At 36.9% G+C, this 22,570-nt stretch overlaps 1 protein-coding gene across 1 annotated transcript; it reads left to right on the forward strand.

The window, feature by feature from the left end:
• The first annotated feature begins 718 nt into the window (after positions 1 to 718).
• On the forward strand, positions 719 to 4,629 carry LOC122305637 (protein trichome birefringence-like 36). The gene is made up of 4 exons (XM_043118223.1): positions 719 to 1,463; positions 1,568 to 1,739; positions 1,852 to 2,036; positions 4,595 to 4,629. The coding sequence occupies exons 1-4, from the start codon at positions 973 to 975 to the stop codon at positions 4,617 to 4,619; spliced, it is 873 nt and encodes a 290-aa protein (XP_042974157.1). The 5' UTR covers positions 719 to 972; the 3' UTR covers positions 4,620 to 4,629.
• The last annotated feature ends 17,941 nt before the right edge of the window (positions 4,630 to 22,570 follow it).

Below are 22,570 nucleotides of genomic sequence, written 5' to 3' on the forward strand. Positions count from 1 at the left end.
TAACACTCTCTGGCCCTTAAGACGAATGAGCTAGACTCCCCTTCAGTAAATGGGCCTAATATATGGAATATTTAATTAAATGAGTGGAGTGTAGAGTCAGATTTCGAACTCAAGACCTCTACTCTCTATGTAAATTCATCACTTATCTCAAAAATTTAAACAGATGAGAAGATGTAGATTTTATTTTATATCTTAACAATATATGGCTACCTTATTGTCTGCTACATGACTACTAATTACACTACAGTAATAATTTCAAAGACTTGGGATTAAAGACAATTAGCCAATCTCTATCAAAGCAAGCCATCTCAACGAATGGAATATTAATTATCAATATTTAGATATATCCCATTTGAGAAGACAGTTCAGCGATTAAAACTAGCACTACTAAAGATGTGATACCTTATATGATATCTCACATTGCTTGTGAATGAAAATTTTTTATTTTTTATAATATTTCAATAGAGCTCCAATTATATCATTAATTAATCTTTTTAAAATACAGATAATGCGGCTTACTCCTTTTATTGGGATACTACAAATGATATCAGAGCACATTCCAATAAGAAATGGGACTTCAACTGTGCGGGAAGATGGTCTATTGAATCCCATTGTTTCAATGAAGTAATTTGTAATATAGGCCATGTGACTCTTTTGTTGGATACGAAAGTTTGTGGACAAGGACATCCCAGACTATAAAAAGAAAGAAAAGAGGACATCCCAGACTACGCGGTCAAGGTGGATAACATCAACACAATATGTAGGCAATTACAGCAAGCGGGAAAGGGAAAGATGGCCTGCTAGCCAGGGGTCAAGAACACAGATAAGGGATGGGTGTAGTAGAGGCCACTAAGGGTTTAGCTGGAGATATGAGGATCGAGGAGGTTTGGCGCCAGAAAGGAGAGGCTGCCCAAAGCATTATATCCGTACGCTCTGATCTCCAGCTTAACTGAAACAGAACTTACAGCATTAATGGATATTAGTTCCCCCATTAATAAAAAATGGAGGTTCTGCATATTTGCATGCTTCGTGGGCTCCATTATCCTGCTTTACTGTCTGAATCATGACCAAGACGGCGTACACCTTTTGGTTTCGGGGAACACTGCCATATCCACGACATCATCCAATGACTCGCAGCATTCAGCAGCTGACATGGCTTTCACTGCTTCCGGAAACATTGCCATAACCATGGCATCGTCCAACGACTCGAATCAACATCCAGCAGCCGACATGCAGTTCTTGCAACCATCGAACATAACAGAAAATGGAACAAACGTAAACGAGAAGGAAGATAGCTGCAATATCTTTGATGGTAAATGGACTTATGACCCAACAACAAGTCCTCTGTATCATGCATCACATTGTCCATTTCTTACTGACCAAGTTAGTTGCCAAAGGAATGGCAGACCAGATTTTGAATACGAAAATTGGAGCTGGGAAGCCAAGAGGTGTCAGATTCCTAGGTAATAAGTTAAAAGCTTCCCAACACACACATATACACCACACACGCACACACACACACACACATATATATTATGTCCATTTTTTACAAGGCTGGATTTCCCAGGTTTAATGGTAAAGATATGTTAGAGAGACTTAAAGGGAAGAGATTGATTATGGTTGGGGACTCCATCAACAGAAATCAATATGAGTCTCTTGTTTGCCTTCTATACTCTGCTATTCCTTCCTCGCAAGCCGACGTATCCATGAAGGGACGCTCCAAGTTTTTTAGAGCGAAGGTAAGAGAGAACATGTACTTTCATATGCATTTCAGCAGCACCACTGTTGATTTTATTTCTTCACTGAAGTGACTATAAGCCTCACTATAATAGCCAACGACCTTAATAACAGCAATACACTTGTTCTGTGGAGTTCTATTGGAGCCCTTTTCTAGTGCAAGTGAAACGAAGGAAGGAACTTGGTGGCCGAATTCTAAGCCTAGACAAACTTTCTGACTGGGAAAGGAGATGTCGGGTTGCTAATATTATGCTATTTAACAGTGGTCATTGGTGGCTTCATCGTGGGAGTTTCAAAAGGTAAGGTTTAAAATCAACAGGGATATGCCAGCGTAGGTTCACGTTCTAGCTTCTTGATGCTAATTTCTAGGTAATTGGTGTCATTTTGCAAGGTATGTACATAAACTGTGAAATCACAATTATCACAAAAGCGTAAGTTGATAAAAAGAAATAGATTTTATTATTTATTTTATATCTTGACATCCTTACATGTATGTAAAAATTAATGTTTTGAGAAACACTATCTCGCGAGTTGAGATAGAGAGTGTGACTGCATACATATATATATCAACATACAATCTGGTGTCTATCTATGGAAAGACAACAAAAAAGAAAAGATTTTTATACGAAAACTATACAGCTAGCAGAGAACTTAATATACGTGATTTACTCCTATAAATACACATTAGTTGACTAGAGAGAAATGCTGAGAATATTCCTGAGTGTTGCTGTGATCATGAGCTAATATCCTTGATTGATGCAAAGCTGATTGTTTTGATTTCATTCCTAATAATGTGAGCCATATTCTCTCTCATTAAAATGAGCCCAATACGCGAAATATTTAATTACATGTGAGATAAAGTGTAGAGTTAGAATTTACGTACAACATATGTGATGACCCGCTTTTACGTGTATTTTCACTAAAGGGTTGTTTTTCATTTAATTAATATATTGGTTTATTTATTTTAAATTATTTTGTTTTAAATTGGTTTTTAATTTATTTGATGTTATGTTTTATTTCTTTTAGTTGTTTTGTGGTTTTTAATCTCTTTTCGGCGTGTTTTCCGGAGTGAGGATTGGACCTCATTTCTTTTCACATCTTTTTCCTTTTTCTCTATTTCCTTTTCCTTTTTTCTCTTTTCTTTTTTTCTTCTTCTTTCTTTTTTCCTTTTCTTTTTCTTTCTTTTCTCTTTCTTCTTCCTTTCCTTCCGTCCCGTGCGTCTTCTCTCTTTTTCTCATTCCCGTTGCCACCACTTTGACCGGTCAGTTCTCCGCCGTCCAGCCACCGTTTGATGCACCGTCACCACCATTCTCTTCCCCTTCCACCATAGATCATCCCCGCCAATTTTCAGAGCCATCGGACCAGTCGTTAGCTTTTGAGAGCCGCCGGAAGTCGCTGCACCTGCTCTGTTTTTGCCCCTGTCGCCGGAATCTTCTTCAGCCCAGACCGCCGCCGTCCGGCCACCGTTTGGCTCGCCGCCGGTCTCGTTCGAACCCCCTCCCTCCGGCGCACCACCCCACCAAATATCTCCCCCATCCGGCCAGCCGTTAGCCACCTAGAGCCATTTCTTTCCACACGGTTTTTGGCTCGATCCGCCGCCGTCGCTCCACCTCCGGCCACCACCTCTTTACCACTTCATCACCGACTCCTTGCCATCCTAACCCACCCATTTCCGGCCTCCAACGACCACCGGAACAGTTACTATGAGCTTAGTTTCCGATTTGCGTTTTCCGGCCATTTCCGGCGATTTCGCCGCCACCCACGGCCAACCACCACTTCCAATAGCTTCACAATCATCCCTAGACCATTCCCTATCAATTTCGTGTCCTAGTTTGTCCCAGTTTGTCCCCGTTCAAAAGTGAGTTTTTCACAACCCACGGCCACAGTGAATTTTCACTGTGACGTTGCTGTTTTTCCGCCGTTTGCAACGCCGGGTGTTTTCTAAAATTACCGTATAGCGCCGTAAGTATTTTCCAAACTCTATTTTCAGATTTAAATATATATCGCTCATTCAATTTATTTTATCTGCTGGTTGGTTGATTCCGGACTGAGTCCGAGGAGTTTCGGGGGGTCGGATGGATGGAGGACGGAGTTGCCTGTTTATTTGGTTATTGTTGTTGGATTATTTGTTATGGCATTGCATGGTGCATGCACGTGTATTTGTGATTTTGTGTGAAAAGCCTGTGTATTGGCGTAAGTGTATTACGGGTGCGTGTGTATCACGAGCCCAAGCCGGGATGAGTTATTATCTCGGTGGAGCTCCTCTGGTCACTCAGGAGCGGAATAAACTGAGTGATGTCCCCTGAGTTGTCGCTAGACGACGGGAGCGGGGCTAGGGGATGCTTGGCTACGAACGCGCCGGGCGTGGAACCGGGCATCGCCCTACTCACCGACTCCGTGGCCCTTCGCTGGCGAGGGCTAGAGGATGCTTGGCTACGAACGCGCGTGGCGCGGAACTGGGCATCGCTCGTTAGGTGTCACATGCGTAGTGGTACTCTGCGGTGTGGCACTGGAGTCAGGGTGTGCGGATGACCCCTAGGGGAGGTCATGGTGCATATGGATAATTTGGATAATGGTTTGAGATGCCAAATGGGACTTTTGGCGTGGTATTGGGACAGATGGACTTCTGGCGAGATATTGGGCCAAATGGACTTTTGGCGGCCAAATGTGACTTTTGGCGTGTTTTTCAGAAATGATATGTTTTTGGGCCAAATGGGATTTTTGGCGTGCGTGGAAAATTATGTTTTATGGGCTTTGTGCATTGGGCATGTTTCATGCATATTGTTTGAGTTCTATGTGTTTTTATCTGGTAGTGTTTGGGTTTTACTTACCTGCGGAACCATTTTTGGTTCCGTAGCTTTTGGTGCAGGTTTGGAGGATGAGAAGGAGGAGGTTGAGCCCGAGGATGCGGCTCCGCCGGGTTGCTGATGTTATGCTTTTCTTTATGGTTTTAAAACTGTATTTGTGTTTTGTAATATTTTATTTAAGTATGTTTTAAACAGCTTATATTATGTTAAGAAAAATTCTGGTACTTAGTTATGACTTTCGTTATCCGCTGCGTGTTTCTTGTGCACATTTGTTGCCTTTGTACACACTTGGCACCCGTCGATGGGATGGTGACCCGGGTTGTCACCATCCGGACGTCTCGATTTCCCCGTGTTCGGGCGTGGGGATTTGGGGGTGTCACAGGTGGTATCAGAGCGGTTTGGCTCTGGGTAAAACCACATGTCCCGTAGGTAGTACCAGAATGTTTTTAAAGTTATGTTTTAAAATTTATTTTAAGTATAGTTTCTATTTGACATGTTTTATTTGTTTTATTGATTTGAGCTTGTTTGCTTGTTTTTATTTATTTAGTTATGTTGTTGCATGCTGGTTTCTTTTGTTTCTGGCTATATGGTGTTGGTTTTGGTTTTTGGTTTTATGTTGTTGGTTTTATCTGTTTTTGTTTTCTTAAAGGGGGTCAAAGGTGGTGTTGTGGCTGGAAGGCGGTATAATCAAGGATACTATTATTAGGCAGGAACTTTTAGTGTTGTAGGTTTGAATTTTGTTTGCGATGTGGTTTGCTTGTATGATGTTGAGGTCTGAAGGGAATGTCATAGTTTAGGCAATCTTTGTAAGGTGGGAACTCACGTAGCAATGAGGAGAGGAATTAGCTTTAAGTTGCTTAAGATGATTGAGGTCAAGGTTTTGTAGAATTTATGTAGCGAGGCTATAGGGTAGGAGAGTGTAGGTTCAACGAACTTTAAGGATATGTTTAAGGGAATTTTATTTAAGGTTTGCGACCAGATATATGCAAAATGGTGGTCAGACACCGGATATCCACCTTTTAGGATTTAGTGGATGTGGCCACTCTTGTGGAGCGAGAGAATAATTTGAGTATGGGCTCCCCTCCAGGACATAAGAGGCGGAGTTTTTCTGGTGAAGGAAGTAGCTCGGGTTCACCTTAGAAGTTTGTTCAGCGGACCGGAACTCGACCGCAAGCGTCCTCAAGTGTTCGTATGGAAGGACGAGTGCCAATTTGTGGAGTTTGTAATAGAGCCCATGTGGGTGAGTGCCCCATTAGAGTTCAAGGAAGCCGTGGAGCTCGTCGCAGTGATAGAACTAACTAGAGGCTTTTAGGTCGGGCTCGAATGTACGTAGTGACTCCTGGTACCGTTGGAGGCGAGGTTACGGAGACTCAAAATATTGGAGTCATGGCAGGTAGGGGTCTAATCTAATCTTTAGTGATGAACGCCTTGTGTGGTTTGTTTTATTATTGAGGCTTGGAGAGAATGGCATGATCTGGGTGATCTTTTAGGGAAGTAGAATAATTGAGTTCTTTGGTTCCGTGGAGTTTATGAAGTGGTCTATAACGTAGTAGGTTGTAAGTTCAACAAATTTCGATGTTAGATTTTATGAAATTTCAGCAAAGTTTTAAAGTTTGGGGCCTTATAGATTTTAGGAATATAAGTTTATGGTAATTAAGGTGTTAAGTTCGACAAGCTTTCGGGGGGAATAATTAAATTTCGAGTGGTAAATTTCGTGATTCGGATGAGTAATTTGGTGGCAATTAGGGCTTTAGATTTTACAAGCTTTTAAGGTGAATGATTTGGATTAAAACCACCAATCTTGAGAATTTCAGAGAATGATTTATTATCTGTTAATGTTTTAGAATTTGAAAGATTTGGGAGTCGATTGTTCTATTATGGGATGTAAGTTCCTTGATCTTAGAAGTTCCGGAAGATGATTCTTATTTGATTAAAGGTTTTAGAATTGCAGAGTCGAAGGACTGATTTATAATGAGAATTGAGTTCTTAGTTTTACAGACTTAGTGTTGTAGCTTGATCTACTCTAGTGAGTGATTAGTTTGTAATCATTAAAAATGAGGTTGATTCGAGTTGAGTTGTTGATATGAAAGTTTTTCTAGAGTGGATTCCTTTGAGGATTGGAAGTAATGATCCAATTAGTGTTTTTCTTTGAGGATTGAAGATATCGAGCTAGTTTAGAAAATGATTATTGTTAACTCGAGGTTGTAATAGTAGATTTTAGGAAATGATTTTTATCGGTTCGGAAGAAATAGATCCATCGAGGTTTTGGAAACAATAGTTTAATTGTTGGTATTGAATTTGACTGAAGTTGAGACCTCATGTTCTGGAGACTTTTAGGAACGGATTATTAGTAGGTTTAAGGTCATTTTCAGTATAAAGTTTTAAGCGGTAGCTATTTGCTAATGTTAAGGGTATAAGTTAAGCAAATATAGGAATGATTCATGTTGATTTGCGGATATAAGTCGAGATGATGGAAATAGTGGTAATAGACTATTTGTGTGTTGGAATGACTATTAGTTTCGGCTAAGGACGTATGAGATCGACACGTGATAGTGGTGAATAGATTGGAGTGTTCAGTCGAAACGTGTTACTCAATGGTATGTTGGTTGGCAATAATTGTTATAGCTCGAGGTTATAGTGATAGGTTTTAGGATTGATTCATACCGAGTGAGGATAATAGATGATGCAGGTTTTAGAAAATGAATTTTTGTTTATTTTGAGGATAAGGTACGGATGTTGGAAATGAAAGTGATGGATCACTTATACGTTAGAATGATTATTGATCTTAGCTAAGGGGTACATGAGATCCATTTATAGTGGTGGTGAGGGTGTATGGATTTCGGAGAGTACAAATCCTAGTCTCTTTTTGGCTTTGAGTTGTTTGGTAAGTTGAATGGAATGTACAATTGAAGTGGGTTACCAATTGGAGTGATGGTTGGCATTAATGGTTGAGTCTATCTTCAAGAATTAATTGTGACTTGAGGTCACACAGGAATTTAAATTGGTGAGGCTATACTTTTCTTTGGAGATCAAGTATCTAGTTGGGAGAATTGGGGATATGGTTATATAGCTTGAAAGGAGATCGTTAGGTCACCATGTGTGGAGTATGAAGTAATGAATCTTGGAAGTTGAAACCTATGCATCAAAGGTGGGTAGCATGATCATATGTATGAAGTAATAAAACATTAGGATTCATGAGTGTTGTTTAATAGTTTTGATGGATTGAAGATTTAAACAGTATGGCCTGTCTTGAGATTTATTTGTGAAGTGCTATTGAAGGAATTAGTTGTGCTAAAACTAAAGTTTTTGAGGGTATAAGTAGGTGGGTGAGTTACCAAGAGCGTTTTGATTATGTCTAGGTGAAGTCAATGGGAGTTTATAGTGAGCTAGTTATTGCAAGATTAGATGTTATTCAAAATATAGGTTATGAGCTTGAAGTGTGGGATATCGGATAGAGGTTATAGGCGCTCTTGTTGGTTGGCGGGGAAGGACTTGGGCCTTTTGGAGATGTTCCTTATCTTTAGAAGAGACAGGTGTATTTTGGGGATGATGTTATATGTTTTCAAATTGGGGCCTGGAGGTTGATTAGTACTGGTTCTGTCATCAATCAATGGATGTATTTTGCGGAATGTTGGTTTTCGATTGGGGCAGCAATGGCCAACTGAGGAATGAGTGGAGATTTGAGGTTTTTGGAGGTATATGATTTTCTATGGAAAAGTGATAAAGGTTTTATTATGATTAGGTGTGGCTTGAGCTTATACTTCATGATATTAATTTTGAGGATATAGTCTTTATGTATTTTGGTGAGTTATCAGAGTGTGCGCGAAAGCGTGATTTTTGGAGATTCTTAGGAGTTCAAATTTTGTGTTGATTTTGAGGATTTAGTAGTGATTCGAAGTTTTAATGGGAGATTAATCTTTTGGTCGTGCAATTTGGTTTATTGATGGTTAATTTTGGAAGTGGCTATTAGGTTACCAAGGTTGGAATAGGATGAAAATTCGGAAGGTAAAGCAGAGGCGTCGTCGATATTAGCAATTTATGGTGTGAAGTTAATAACCATTGGATTTGTTGGGAGTTGTCGATGATATGTATCTCTCAAATATGTTCGGAGTTGTATGTTGTATCTGTTTGGCGCTGATGGTTGATCTTGCAAATTTCGAGGACGAAATTTGTTTTTAAGGGGGGAAGGATGTGATGACCCGCTTTTACGTGTATTTTCACTGAAGGGTTGTTTTTCATTTAATTAATATATTGGTTTATTTATTTTAAATTATTGTGTTTTAAATTGGTTTTTAATTTATTTGATGTTGTGTTTTATTTCTTTTAGTTGTTTTGTGGTTTTTAATCTCTTTTCGGCGTGTTTTCCGGAGTGAGGATTGGACCTCATTTCTTTTCACATCTTTTTCCTTTTTCTCTATTTCCTTTTCCTTTTTTCTCTTTTCTTTTTTTCTTCTTCTTTCTTTTTTCCTTTTCTTTTTCTTTCTTTTCTCTTTCTTCTTCCTTTCCTTCCGTCCCGTGCGTCTTCTCTCTTTTTCTCATTCCCGTTGCCACCACTTTGACCGGCCAGTTCTCCGCCGTCCGGCCACCGTTTGATGCACCGTCACCACCATTCTCTTCCCCTTCTACCATAGATCATCCCCACCAATTTTCAGAGCCATCGGACCAGTCATTAGCTTTCGAGAGCCGCCGGAAGTCGCTGCACCTGCTCTGTTTTTGCCCCTGTCGCCGGAATCTTCTTCAGCTCAGACCGCCGCCGTCCGGCCACCGTTTGGCTCGCCGCCAGTCTCGTTCGAACCCCCTCCCTCCGGCGCACCACCCCACCAAATATCTCCCCCATCCGGCCAGCCGTTAGCCACCTAGAACCATTTCTTTCCACACGGTTTTTGGCTCGATCCGCCGCCGTCGCTCCACCTCCGACCACCACCTCTTTACCACTTCATCACCGACTCCTTGCCGTCCTAACCCACCCATTTCCGGCCTCCAACGACCACCGGAACAGTTCCTACGAGCTTAGTTTCCGATTTGCGTTTTCCGGCCATTTCCGGCGATTTCGCCGCCACCCACGACCAACCACCACTTCCAATAGTTTCACAATCATCCCTAGACTATTCCCTATCAATTTCGTGTCCTAGTTTGTCCCCGTTCAAAAGTGGGTTTTTCACAATCCACGGCCACAGTGAATTTTACTGTGACGTAGCTGTTTTTCCGCCGTTTGCAACGCCGGGTGTTTTCTAAAATTACCGTATAGCGCCGTAAGTATTTTACAAACTCTATTTTCAGATTTAAATATATATCGCTCATTCAATTTATTTTATCTGCTGGTTGGTTGATTCCGGACTGAGTCCGAAGAGTTTCGGGGGGTCGGATGGATGGAGGACGAAGTTGCCTGTTTATTTGGTTATTGTTGTTGGATTATTTGTTATGGCATTGCATGGTGCATGCACGTGTATTTGTGATTTTGTGTGAAAAGCCTGTGTATTGGCGTAAGTGTATTACAGGTGCGTGTGTATCACGAGCCCAAGCCGGGATGAGTTATTATCTCGGTGGAGCTCCTCTGGTCACTCGGGAGCGGAATAAACTGAGTGATGTCTCCTGAGTTGTCGCTAGAAAACGGGAGCGGGGCTAGGGGATGCTTGGCTACGAACGCGCCGGGCGTGGAACCGGGCATCGCCCTACTCACCGACTCCGTGGCCCTTCGCTGGCGAGGGCTAGAGGATGCTTGGCTACGAAAGCGCGGGGCGCGGAACTGGGCATCGCTCGTTAGGTGTCACATGCGTAGTGGTACTCTGCGGTGTGGCACTGGAGCTAGGGTGTGCGGATGACCCCTAGGGGAGGTCATGGTGCATACGGATAATTTGGATAATGGTTTGAGATGCCAAATGGGACTTTTGGCGTGGTATTGGGCCAGATGGACTTCTGGCGAGATATTGGGCCAAATGGACTTTTGGCGGCCAAATGTGACTTTTGGCGTGTTTTTCGGAAATGATATGTTTTTGGGCCAAATGGGATTTTTGGCGTTCGTGGAAAATTATGTTTTATGGGCTTTGTGCATTGGGCATGTTTCATGCATATTGTTTGAGTTCTATGTGTTTTTATCTAGTAGTGTTTGGGTTTTACTTACCTGCGGAACCATTTTTGGTTCCGTAGCTTTTGGTGCAGGTTTGGAGGATGAGAAGGAGGAGGCTGAGCCCGAGGATGGGCTCCGCCGGGTTGCTGATGTTATGCTTTTCTTTATGGTTTTAAAACTGTATTTGTGTTTTGTAATATTTTATTTAAGTATGTTTTAAACAGCTTATATTATGTTAAGAAAAATTCTAGTACTTAGTTATAACTTTCGTTATCCGCTGCGTGTTTCTTGTGCACATTTGTTGCCTTTGTACACACTTGGCACCCGTCGATGGGATGGTGACCCGGGTTGTCACCATCCGGACGTCTCGATTTCCCCATGTTCGGGCGTGGGGATTTGGGGGTGTCACAACATAAATTCAGAATGCTGCCCAATTAAGAATAAGGTTTGGCAAGAATTTAGATCAAGAACTTCATTCTATTTTCTTGGGATAATTAAATTTAATTGTTTTTATACATTAGGTTTTTAGAGATGAAATTTACTTATCAAATTTTTGTATTCGAGATTTGTTAATTTATCATTTTCAATGAACCATATCATCATGACTTGTCCATTTAATCTTTCATTAGTCGATCGAGGGTAAAACGGATATCATTACCTTTTGTTTTTGTAACTTATCTTTGCATAAGTTATTGTCCCAACTATTGTTAACAAATTATTTTTATGAGCAATTAATGCTTCTAAAAAATTTATATTTATATATATATATACTTAATGTTTCACTGGGAGCATTAGTTTTGTTTGCCGATAATCTTTTAGCACCTTTAATTTTGAAAACAAATTCCAACCATCAATGCAATAATTTCAGCATGGTTTAGAAACTTCTAATTCACGGCAAGAAAATAGGATTTTTGCGATGGGTTTCATTTCACTGCAAAAGAAATTGCTGACATTAATTGCAACGTTTGTCATTTCGCCATTGAATTCCAGCGCCAAGTTAGGAAATTTGATGGCAATTCAAAATTTGATGGAAATTCGCAGTGTAATCTTTTACGGTGACTTTATACCTATTGTGACTATATTTGTACTAAATTTTACTTTTGAGGATGAAATTTGTTTATTTCATCCCTAAATGTACTTTTTAGAGATAAAATTTAAATTTCGTCTCAAAACATGGAAAACTTTATAAAACCGTTCGAACGGAAGAATATCCATTTAAATAAGATATTCTTGGATGAATTAGATAGTCTCAAAAAGTATAAACCATTTGAACTGATCAAATCCTATTTGAACAAATAATTAAGCTTATTCGAAGGGTGAATAATCTGTTCGAATGGAACATAAATGCTCAAACGGTGATTACCTTATTCGAATGCGTAAACAAGCATTCGAATAGGATTGTTTAATTATAATAATATATTGTTAAAGACGTCCAAAATATTAAAGTAATACATATTTATTCCATTAAATTGTTATCATTTTCAAAATAAAAAAAAATATATTATATATTATATATTTGATTTACAATGAATTAAAATATTTACGAATTCATAAATTAATTTTATGTAATTAATTTAAAAATATTTTAGTTAAATAAATATTATTTTAAAGATAGTATCATTTTTTTATATTATTGTGAACATTAAGTATAATGAAAAGAAAACATAATTAACAATAGAGAGGCTACCAAACACTAAAAATAAAAACTATACATTAATTACATTCTAAAACTCTAATGTTCGATACAACATAAAAAAGTAAAGTAATAACTAACAATATCTATTTGTTCAATAAATCAAAATCCTCTTGTAAGGTAGTTAAATATCCATACGGCTCCTTAAGCTTCTCCATGATGGGTTCAATGAACTTCTCCTTCATAATTTGGCAGTCATCTGAAGTAGCCCCAGCAGGTTGTCTCTCAACACCACCACCAGTAGTAGAAGCTAGACCGGTAGGCAGAGACAAATCCTGTACTGTAGGAGTCTTCGGCAAGTGGCCCTTACTCTTGCTGAATATAATCTTGTCAAAGGGCCCCATCTATGATAACCTCTGCTCACTTGGAGTCACTGTAACCCCTGATCAGAGTAGGATGTTAGATATCAGCAATGCGAATGGTAGACTACCTCTACTTGAATACTGTGACTCTGATCGAATGCAGAGAAAGAAATACAATGCCTTATCAATCGGCTCACTCTATGCTATCAATTACAAAAACCTGGCTCACTTGATCCCAAAATCAGTCTTGTATTCTGAAAAATGCTATACAATCGGCCTGTCGGATCACCTTGCCTCTATCATATAGAGGAGCTGAAGGGTCTCGCACTAGCTGATGAACCTGATCATATGTGAGACTATCATCAACTACCTCATTGCCGCCCTCACTATCATCCAAGCCAGCATACAGCTCATCGGTCTCTATATCCGACACTGGCGATGAGGATGCGACTAGTGTGTTCGCATCAAATGGTGCAACCACTGCTCTCGATGTAACCGCTGCAACTACTACAGGATATGCGCTGGGCATGCACGACAGATCAAGGACCTCAGCAATAACGCAGGAAGAGAAGATGATACTCACTCCCCAATTGATAATTTGTAGCATAGAGTATCATTAGGCTCCTCTCCCATGGCACTATAAAACTCACTGACCATCTCAGAAAATGATGTGCCCCTCTGCATACAGATTAGTGTCCATCCTCGATCAGTAATGATGTCGTGTATGCTCCATCCCTCCGATGAAAGATAATGAGAGTCATCCAGATTGATCTCCTACTCAACTAGTATAGGCCTCGTGGCCTGTTGAGCAACAGTTGCTCCACTACTTTGGTCTATCTGATCTAGGGAATGTTTTCTTCCACTGCTTGTCATTAGTATACTGTTGATCCATAAAATAACAAGAGAAGTAAGAATATAATTAAAATAATTATGTAATTATATTATTGAATAAGTATACTATATTGAAATTAATTGAAATAATTAGTTCGAACAAAAAATATTATGTTTGAACATATGGATATTGTTCAATAGAACAAGCAACAACCATATTCAAACACTAGAATTTGCGTTATGGTCATTCGAACTCAACATGCTGCTATTCAAACTGAAATAAAGATGGCATTTAAATAGAGCAATGTTTGATGGAAGGGTTGAGCGCAGGTCATCACCGCCAAAGTATTCTAGTGTTGATATTCTCATACAATTGGAAGATATTCCAGACAACAGATTTAGGAAGGATGCAAGAGCTCGAAAAAAGAAACGATAAGTAGTGAAATTGAATTGGACAAAAAAAGGTATTTTCTTTGAGTTGTCATATTACTGGTCTACCTTGACATTGCGCCACAAATTAGACGTTATGCATATTGAAAAAAATATATGTGAGAATATTTTAAGCACTTTGATGTCAATACAAGGGAAGACAAAAGATATAGCTAACTCTCATAAAGATTTAAAGGAGTTGGGGTTAAGATCAGAGTTGCATTTGTAAGATAATGGGTCGTCAGCCTATATGCCTATTGGATGGTATACACTTTCAAATGATGAGAGAAAGAAATTCTGTGACTGGTTCATGACAATCAAATTACTCAATGATTATGCTTTGAACATGTCAAGATGTGTTTAAACTCATGATTGGAAGATAACCGGTCTTAAAAATCAAGACTGCCATATATTTTTGCAGCGATTGCTGCCAGTTGGTATAAGTGGAAAGCTTACTCAAGATGTTTGTACAACTTTCATAGAATTAGGGTAATTTTTCAGGGGTATTTACAGTAGAACGTTGAAAGTTTATGCCTTATTAAATATGGAAGCTAACATTGCAACAATATTGTGCAAGTTTGAGAGTTTGTACCCACCTTCATTCTTTGATGTAATGATTCATCTGGCTATGCACCTACCTCATGAGGTTTTAGTTGCTGGCTCCATTCAGTATAGATGGATGTATATTATTGAACGATTTTTACGAAAACTTAAGTGATCTGTGGGGAATAAGGCTTGTCCGAAAGATTCAATCGCAAAGTCATGTGTTGATAATGAGTGTCATACATTTTATTCAATGTATTTATGTGGAGTTGATACTAGATTTAGAGACTGGATCGAAATTATGAAGGTGGATAAATGAGAGTTTCATCAATATTTACCATATTTTTTCAAAAATTACATTCCATAGGCGCACAACGGGGCTATTACCTATGTGGGCGAGACTTTGAAAGAGCTCGATGGTATGTCTTGAATAACTGCAAAGAGATTGACCCCTATTTGACATTAGTGACGATAATCTAAATCAATAGTATTTTTAAATACATGTATAATAATATAGTATAACTTGATACAAATTAATAGTTCATATTAACATGCGCAATGAACATATACAACTACTTCACACAAATGGTGTAACTGACATAGAAAAGATGCACAAAGAAGAATTTACCTCATGGTTTGAACATACAGTATTACTAAAAAAAAATATGCACAATTTCTTCGAACTTCATACCTTGAATATCATCATATTTATATATGATATTGATATAATTAGAATAATATTTATTGATGTAGGTTGTATTGAAATACAGTAAAAATTTAGGTAAAATCTCACCAGAAGTGTATGCATTGGGATGCGGTCCATCCAAGTGGGCCATCCAATACTCATGATATTTGGTGCATAGATATAGATTTCACACAATAGATAGAGAACGATATAGGAAAACTAAAATTGGGGTCGTAATTGAAGGGAGTCGTGAGAATGATAATATTAATTTTTACAGAATTGTGGAAGATATCATAGTGTTAATGTATGTGGGGGAATATATAGTCTGGTTGTTAAAATGTAATTGGTGGGATGTCTCAAATCCTAGGTTAAGAGTGTGTAATGATGAATATTTTGTGAGTATCAATACATCTTGCAAATGATATGAGAATGAACTTTTCATTCTCACTTGCCAAGCAAATGAAGTTTTTTATTTAGATGATCCAGAATACATAAATCGATGGTGGGTATTCGAGAAGTTTGCACCAAGAAATGTATATGACTACATTTCAGAGGCAGACAAACCACATGAAGAAGTTGATAATCTAGATCATGAAGAAGCATATCAAGAAAATGAATCAAGCATCAATCTATTTGTCGATCTAAGCCAATATGACATATAGTCAATTGGTGTTGTGATGTAAAAGTATTTCTCCTTTGATATTCTATCTTAAAGACTGACCATTGAAGAAAAGATCACTTTTCTCAACATGTGTAGTAAACTTGTTATTATTTCATCATGTGTTTGCAGGTAGTATATTGTATCATAATCGACTATATGGATTAAATGAAAAGGAGGAGCCATTTAGAACAAGGCAGCATTTCATTATTGTCTCCAATCAAAGATTCACTTCACAATGTAACATTTCTTCTCTTCTGTTTCTTCCTCTTAAAAATTATTTTCTACTTTCTTTACTCTTCTTTTGTTCACTGTGAATTTGCTTAATTTTTTCTAAACTTTTGCTGTGAGATGTCAAATTTTGATTGCGTAGGATAGGTCCTTTGCTTGTTCATTTGCCACCACAATTTAATAATTGAGTAGATACTTGTTAGCTTTTTGTATGCTAGACTTTATTGTTTTTATTTGTATGCTCAATAAGTTAGACTTCATCTGTTCAAACATGACAAGAAAATAGTTCCTTCCCCTGTTAAACCTCTGCAGCTACTGAAGTTGAAGAATGAGACATTACTTGAACACTCTTATCTTCAAAAAACTAAAACTACTGCCTTCCTCTATTAAGCCTTTGTATGTAGTAATTAATACTTCCTTAGAACTTCCTTTTATTGCTTGTCTACAACTAAAGTAGGAAAGAAAATGGTTATTGTTGTTCATTTCCTTTGTATCATTATCATTTCGTTCTCTTTTCTTCCTTCTCAATAAATATAAATGTTTATGATGTAGCTGTATATTTTATTGACCTTGTTATATCGATTCTGTTTGCCAGATAAAATTAGTATAATTGATTTGTGAACTTATTTGTGATCAACTGGCCAAGATATATCTTATGTGCTTGCTTTATGTTTCCTTAGTATAATGTGCTTGAATCTTCACCTGCCTTTGCTTGCTCTAAGTAAACCATTAAAATAATAGGTGAGAAGTTTTTCTATCTCTCTGCCTTTGCCTGCTTTCAGTAGACCATCAAAACAATGTGCTTGAATTAGGATTATTTGCTCTACACTAGTTGAGAAGTCTCTCTCTTTCTCTTTCTTTGTGGCAGATATGACATCCAGTTAACCGTTGGTGATGCTATCATGGTTAGTATTGCTTCTCATCCCAGGTTTGTTCTCTCTTAGTACATCATTGACAGTCCAAGCAAATTTGTTGAACTCTTTTCCAATAGAACTTTGTTCTTGGTTAACGTGGTTGTTACTTGTTTGTTATGAGTTGATACCTAGTATCATATATACTTCAGTTTGCAAGTATATCTTTAATGTTGTCTTGTGTCACATATATTCCAATTATTGTACTATTTTTTTTTCTTTCCTTTTTAATCTCCTCCACTTAGTATATTTATAATGTATTATTCACATCCTTTGTGTGTTTTAGGCTATGATAGCTATTGATATCGTGTTTCGCAACCCGAACAACTCTTCGACAAGTCAATCTATTCCTACGAATATGGTAAAATAAAGCTCAGGGTGGTGAGAAAAACTTTTGATGCCTAAGTCAATTTTGGGTTCTCAGTCTATGAATTTAAAGGAGCTCATGAAATGGAAGTGCTTAGATTGTTTTTTGCCCCATAGGGGGGGCATGGTATATATACTTGGTAGGGGCGATCCCTTGACAAGCTGATCATGGTGGTGTAGCTCAATACCCAGGTTATGTCCTTTGCCAACTCCCTGCCATGTGACAGGCCATCCATGCCTAATCGTGGTGACCATTGACAGTCCAGGGTTTATGTCATGGCCTGTCCATCTTTGTCCTTCATTAAATGTAGCACTGCCTCGATCAGGCGTGCCCATCTTCTAGGTCTGTCCATTGTCGATGCTGAGGGCCTAGTGTTGTCCTTAACCCTAAGTGTATGGATTGTCAGCCAGTAGAGGTGTCAAGTCTTTTGACTTAGGTCCATGCCCAACTTGCATGCTACTTCCCTACTTCTTTATGGGCTTCCTAGGCCAACCTCACTCCTCTTGACTTGGCCCGGCCCATTCTACTCTTTCCTACAGATTTCTTTCGGCCAGGCTGTCCTCAGACCCATCAATACCTTGTGGGCTGGGCTCATGCGGTCTGACCCAACTTGTGGAACACTCTCCCCTCATGACAACCATATAGTTTCACTAGTATTTTTTTAAAAATTTTATAGTAAAAAATTTCAAGCATATTTTAGTCGTCGAAAACAATCACATTCATCGAATTTGCATTGCTGGTATAAGTTTTTTGCAACAACATATGCAATTATGTGTACCATTTTTCTGGTGCTTATAAATCTATTTGTGGTAGTACATCAACACTGCAAATAACTATGTTTCTGTGACATTATTTTGAAATTGTTGGTAAAAAAGTTATTGTAAAGAAAATTCATGTCCAACGTGTGTTGAAGCATAAACGTTCGGGAAAAACTAATTCTGGAGATTCTCGCCACTTTAGCAATGAAATATGGCGCTGAAAAAGGCTATTTTTCTTATAGTGTAAATAGCGAGACGACGTTTTTATGGAATCATCATCTTTTTAAAAAAAAATAAGAATTCAAGAAAATTCCTAGATTCTAAGTTTCTCTAATAATGGAACCTAAAACCAGAATGATAGGCTATTAATTAACTCACAACAACGACTAAATAATGAGTTCCCTAATGTTAGATACACCTGAATGTATGATGGATGACTAGTAATAACTAGTATATATATACTATCATGAAAGCAAAGCAAGCCATTTGTTGTAGGTTGTTCTCATGTTACCAAACTCGTAAAAGGCATCCATGGTAAGATTAATGAGTCATACGTTACATGGTTTGTTGGCAAACCAAACATGGAAACGATCTAACTCATTTCATGCCATTGAGTCGGCTTGATGCCGCCTGTATCTATTATCCTTAATCGTTGATCTTCATCCCATCTCATATCTTCGCAAGTTTTGCAACACATATAACCTCAATAGTATCATTGTCAATGGAAGATCACTAGACCATCATCAAAACTGCTTATTCTTTCATCTAGAGTCACCAACCCATACTCAACATTGGACTTTCTCCTCGTGCTCCTTCCCAAGTAATATACAATCATTCTCATATGCATAAATATACTTGTCCTCCAATATAAAACCATGTTGGAGATAATGTATTCTTAATTATTATTCTTTTGATTTGATCCCATAATTATCAAATCAACTAATTTGATTTTCATAATTAATATCAAATCAATATTTTTGATTTTCATTGTGATAAAGAGATTTATTTTATCTTATATCTATGTATTTTCTCTATATCTATAAATAGGGACCAATGCTTTGTATTCAATCACACTTAAAGAATAAGAAAGATGTAACCCACAAAGTCTCATTCTCCTCTCTCCTCATATTCTCTATTTCAATTTCTTTTATATTTTCTATCATGACGTATCAAAGCTCTTGGCTAACAACAAGCTTGATCTTATGGACTATTTGTTTTAAAATCTTTCCACTAGCTTTACTTATCACAAAATTTCACTAGTGTTCAATTTGTCTTGTCACAAATGTGTATTTGGAGTATCGCTATTAGCTCCAAGATTTTTTTATTGGATTTTAGTCTGTTGTGAGTATTGTTTGAAATGCCAGGTCCACTTTAAATAAGGGGTTTGGCTGGTTTCAGTCTTTACCCCTTGCAAAAATAGTAATCAGTCTAGTCTTGGAGTGTGGTTTTATTGGACTGGATCAGATTGAAACTAACTGAATCACTTATATATAAGTTTTTTAAATATTTGTTATATATATAATATATTATTTTATATAGTAGTTGTATAACTTAATAATTTTCATCTAATCTATCACCATTAGCCCAATAAAATGTAAAATAATATATGTTATCAATTATTATATGTAGATACATACTCTACTATTTACAACTAATTAAAGTAGGTAATGTTTTACAAGGTACCTAAATTGAAAATAAGCATAAATAATCTATGGACAATTTCAATTTATCATTCATTAACCATATATAAAATGTTAGAATTTTAATATAAGCAATTATGAATACTAACATACTAAGTTAGTAACAATTACCAATTAACATCATAAATAGAATTATAATTATTTATTTTCTTAGTGAGTTAGTTACATAATCCACATTAAATAGCTCACTTAATTTTAATTTTACTAATTTAACTATTTTTTGTACTAATTTAACTACTAAAAATGAAAAGAGGAACAAAATTTTTATGAATTGAATCAGATCGATTGGATCGACCAAGCCAATACCCAACGATCTAGTCTGATCCCTTAGGGTAACAGGGCAATCTATCCAACCAAAAGGTAGAGTAAAATTTTTGATCCGTGACTCCTTTGGACCGGACCAGATTGATTAAACCCATATTTCAACCTAACAACCAATTCATCACCTGCACTATTTTCATATTCTCAACGGTCAATCAATAGATATATTGACTACATTCAAATTTCAAACTCAAGATTTTACGGTTCAATTTGGTAAGTGAGAATTTTGATATCAGAATTTTAAGCTTTAAGATGAAATATTAAAATATTATTTTTTAATATTATTATTGTTTTGAAATTTAAAAAAGTTAAAAAAAAATTGAATTGTTTATTATATTTTATATGGAGATTTGAGAAAATTATAAAGATGAGATGAGAATTTTGAGTTTAAGATAACAGTTTTATAGGGCCAAACCAAGCCTAAAGCTCTACCCTTGAGTTTGAGAAGGGACGTTGGAGATAATATCAAATCAAAAGATTTGATTTTCATTATGATAAATATATTTGCCTTATCTCATCTCTATTTTAATTTTACTATAAATAGGAACCAATGATTTATATTCAATTAAACTAAAAAATAAGAAAGATTAGTCCTCAAGATCTTATTCTCCTCTCTCTCTTCTCTATTTCAATTTCTTTTATATTTTCTATCAAGGCATTTCACAATTATTGGGTAACGTATGAGTATCTCGATGTAAATATTTAATTTGGAGTATTCTTCCTTGGGAGCACCTTGTTTGACAACCATGTTTGGCAATCATGAACAAAAATATTTTTTTTTTCCATATTTTTGAAAGTCTGATTTTTCCTAAAGTAAAAAATTTGAAGTTTTTCTAGAAATATTTTCAAAATAATAATAATAATAATAATAACAACAATAATAATAATGATAATAATAATAATGAGTCATAAATGTGCCTAGGCAAACAAAGGGTAACCATACGCCTAAAATTTCCCAACAATGGGCCAAAAAAAAAAAAAAAAAAACCAAAAGAAGCTATATCTTTATTACTAGCATGAGTTCTTATATATAGGAAAATCACATAAAAATAAGATAAGAAAATCTCTTAATAATTATGAACTAAGATCTCTTGATATTAGAATTGTCAAATAACTTGATTTGGATATTAAACTTTTTGATTTGAAACATGAGCGCAGTCTTCATATCAGTTGATTAATCGCCGATTAAATTATCGAAGTATTAAGCAACTAAGAATGGGGGAAGATAGTGGCCATAGAAAGAAACATGGATCAAATCTTGATTTGGGGCTAACAAAGGGTTGATAAGAAATAAGTAAAGGACGTTTCGTCTCATGCTCTTGCTCTTGGCAACCAAATTCATACAACCTTGGAAAAAATAGTGAAAACTACGTACATTAATGACCTCATGTTCAACTCTTTTGGTTGATGACGAATTTAAGGGAAAAAAAATCACTGTAAAAGTTTAATCAGCAGGAAGATGTACAAGGACAAAACACTAACGAATGAGTTACCAAGAATAAATCATGGAGTACTTATTCTCAAAAGTTAAAAATATAACCCAATGCACTGCGTAGCCTAATCATTCAAGCGATCACAATGAACACATGGTTTTGTGTTGGGACCATGCACATGCAAAACCCAAGCATCACTGTGATCACTATTCACCACGTAAGCCTTCGGAGCTGCTTCCAATCTTAAACACTAGAGAAAATGGTAAGATAGGGAATTAGTGTTGGGACCACAAACGAACCATTAACCTAAAAACAATTTAGAATAAAGAGTGTCAGCTTCTCAGTACATGACGACCAATTGGTCCCGTAAGTTTAGCGTACGGTTGGTATTCTTTGATCATTTTGTTTTGTTCCTTTTTGTTTTTGGGAGTATAATCTTCAGCTAATTGATGTGCCTATTTGTGGCAGAAAAAGAACGTGCTAGGAATGGAATCTAAAAGTTGTTAAATAAAAAGGCATTTCAATTGTAATTTATAGGGCATTTTGGACTCAATGGTAGTGATATCAAACACTCAAAAGTTAACACTACAGCTACGTTTTCTATACAAGTTGCGCTTGTTTGAGCAGTAAATTATTTGGACATTACACTACTTCCTTTTGAGCTGTTCACACATTGTTTACTTTTGGAACCTAAAGAAAACCCTCCATCAATTCAGTGCATTGAAGGTGGAGATGTAAGCCTTTGACCCTTAAGCCTTTATATATAATTAAGCTTATAAAACAACGTATCTCAAAATTTCTTACAAGTATTCTCAAAATTTATATCATTTAAGTATGCCCTTATTTTTCGCATTAGCTCGATTGATCCATTTTGGAAACAAGTGCATGCACCGACTTTCATTTGATAGTCTTAACGTGGCAAACTATGTTTTTCTAATTGGGAAATCTCTTGGTAGTTTAGGTTATTGATCACAAAAACGTTTACTTAGAATCAATGTCAAACTTGAACTGCAAATTAATACTCTTTAAGGAAAGTTTTATTCTTAGCTAGAAAAGCTCTTAAAAATATTAATCCATTTGGATATTTTTGAGATATG

The sequence above is a fragment of the Carya illinoinensis genome, chromosome 3 (genome assembly GCF_018687715.1).
Source record: "Carya illinoinensis cultivar Pawnee chromosome 3, C.illinoinensisPawnee_v1, whole genome shotgun sequence".
NCBI classification, from domain to species: Eukaryota; Viridiplantae; Streptophyta; class Magnoliopsida; order Fagales; family Juglandaceae; genus Carya; species Carya illinoinensis.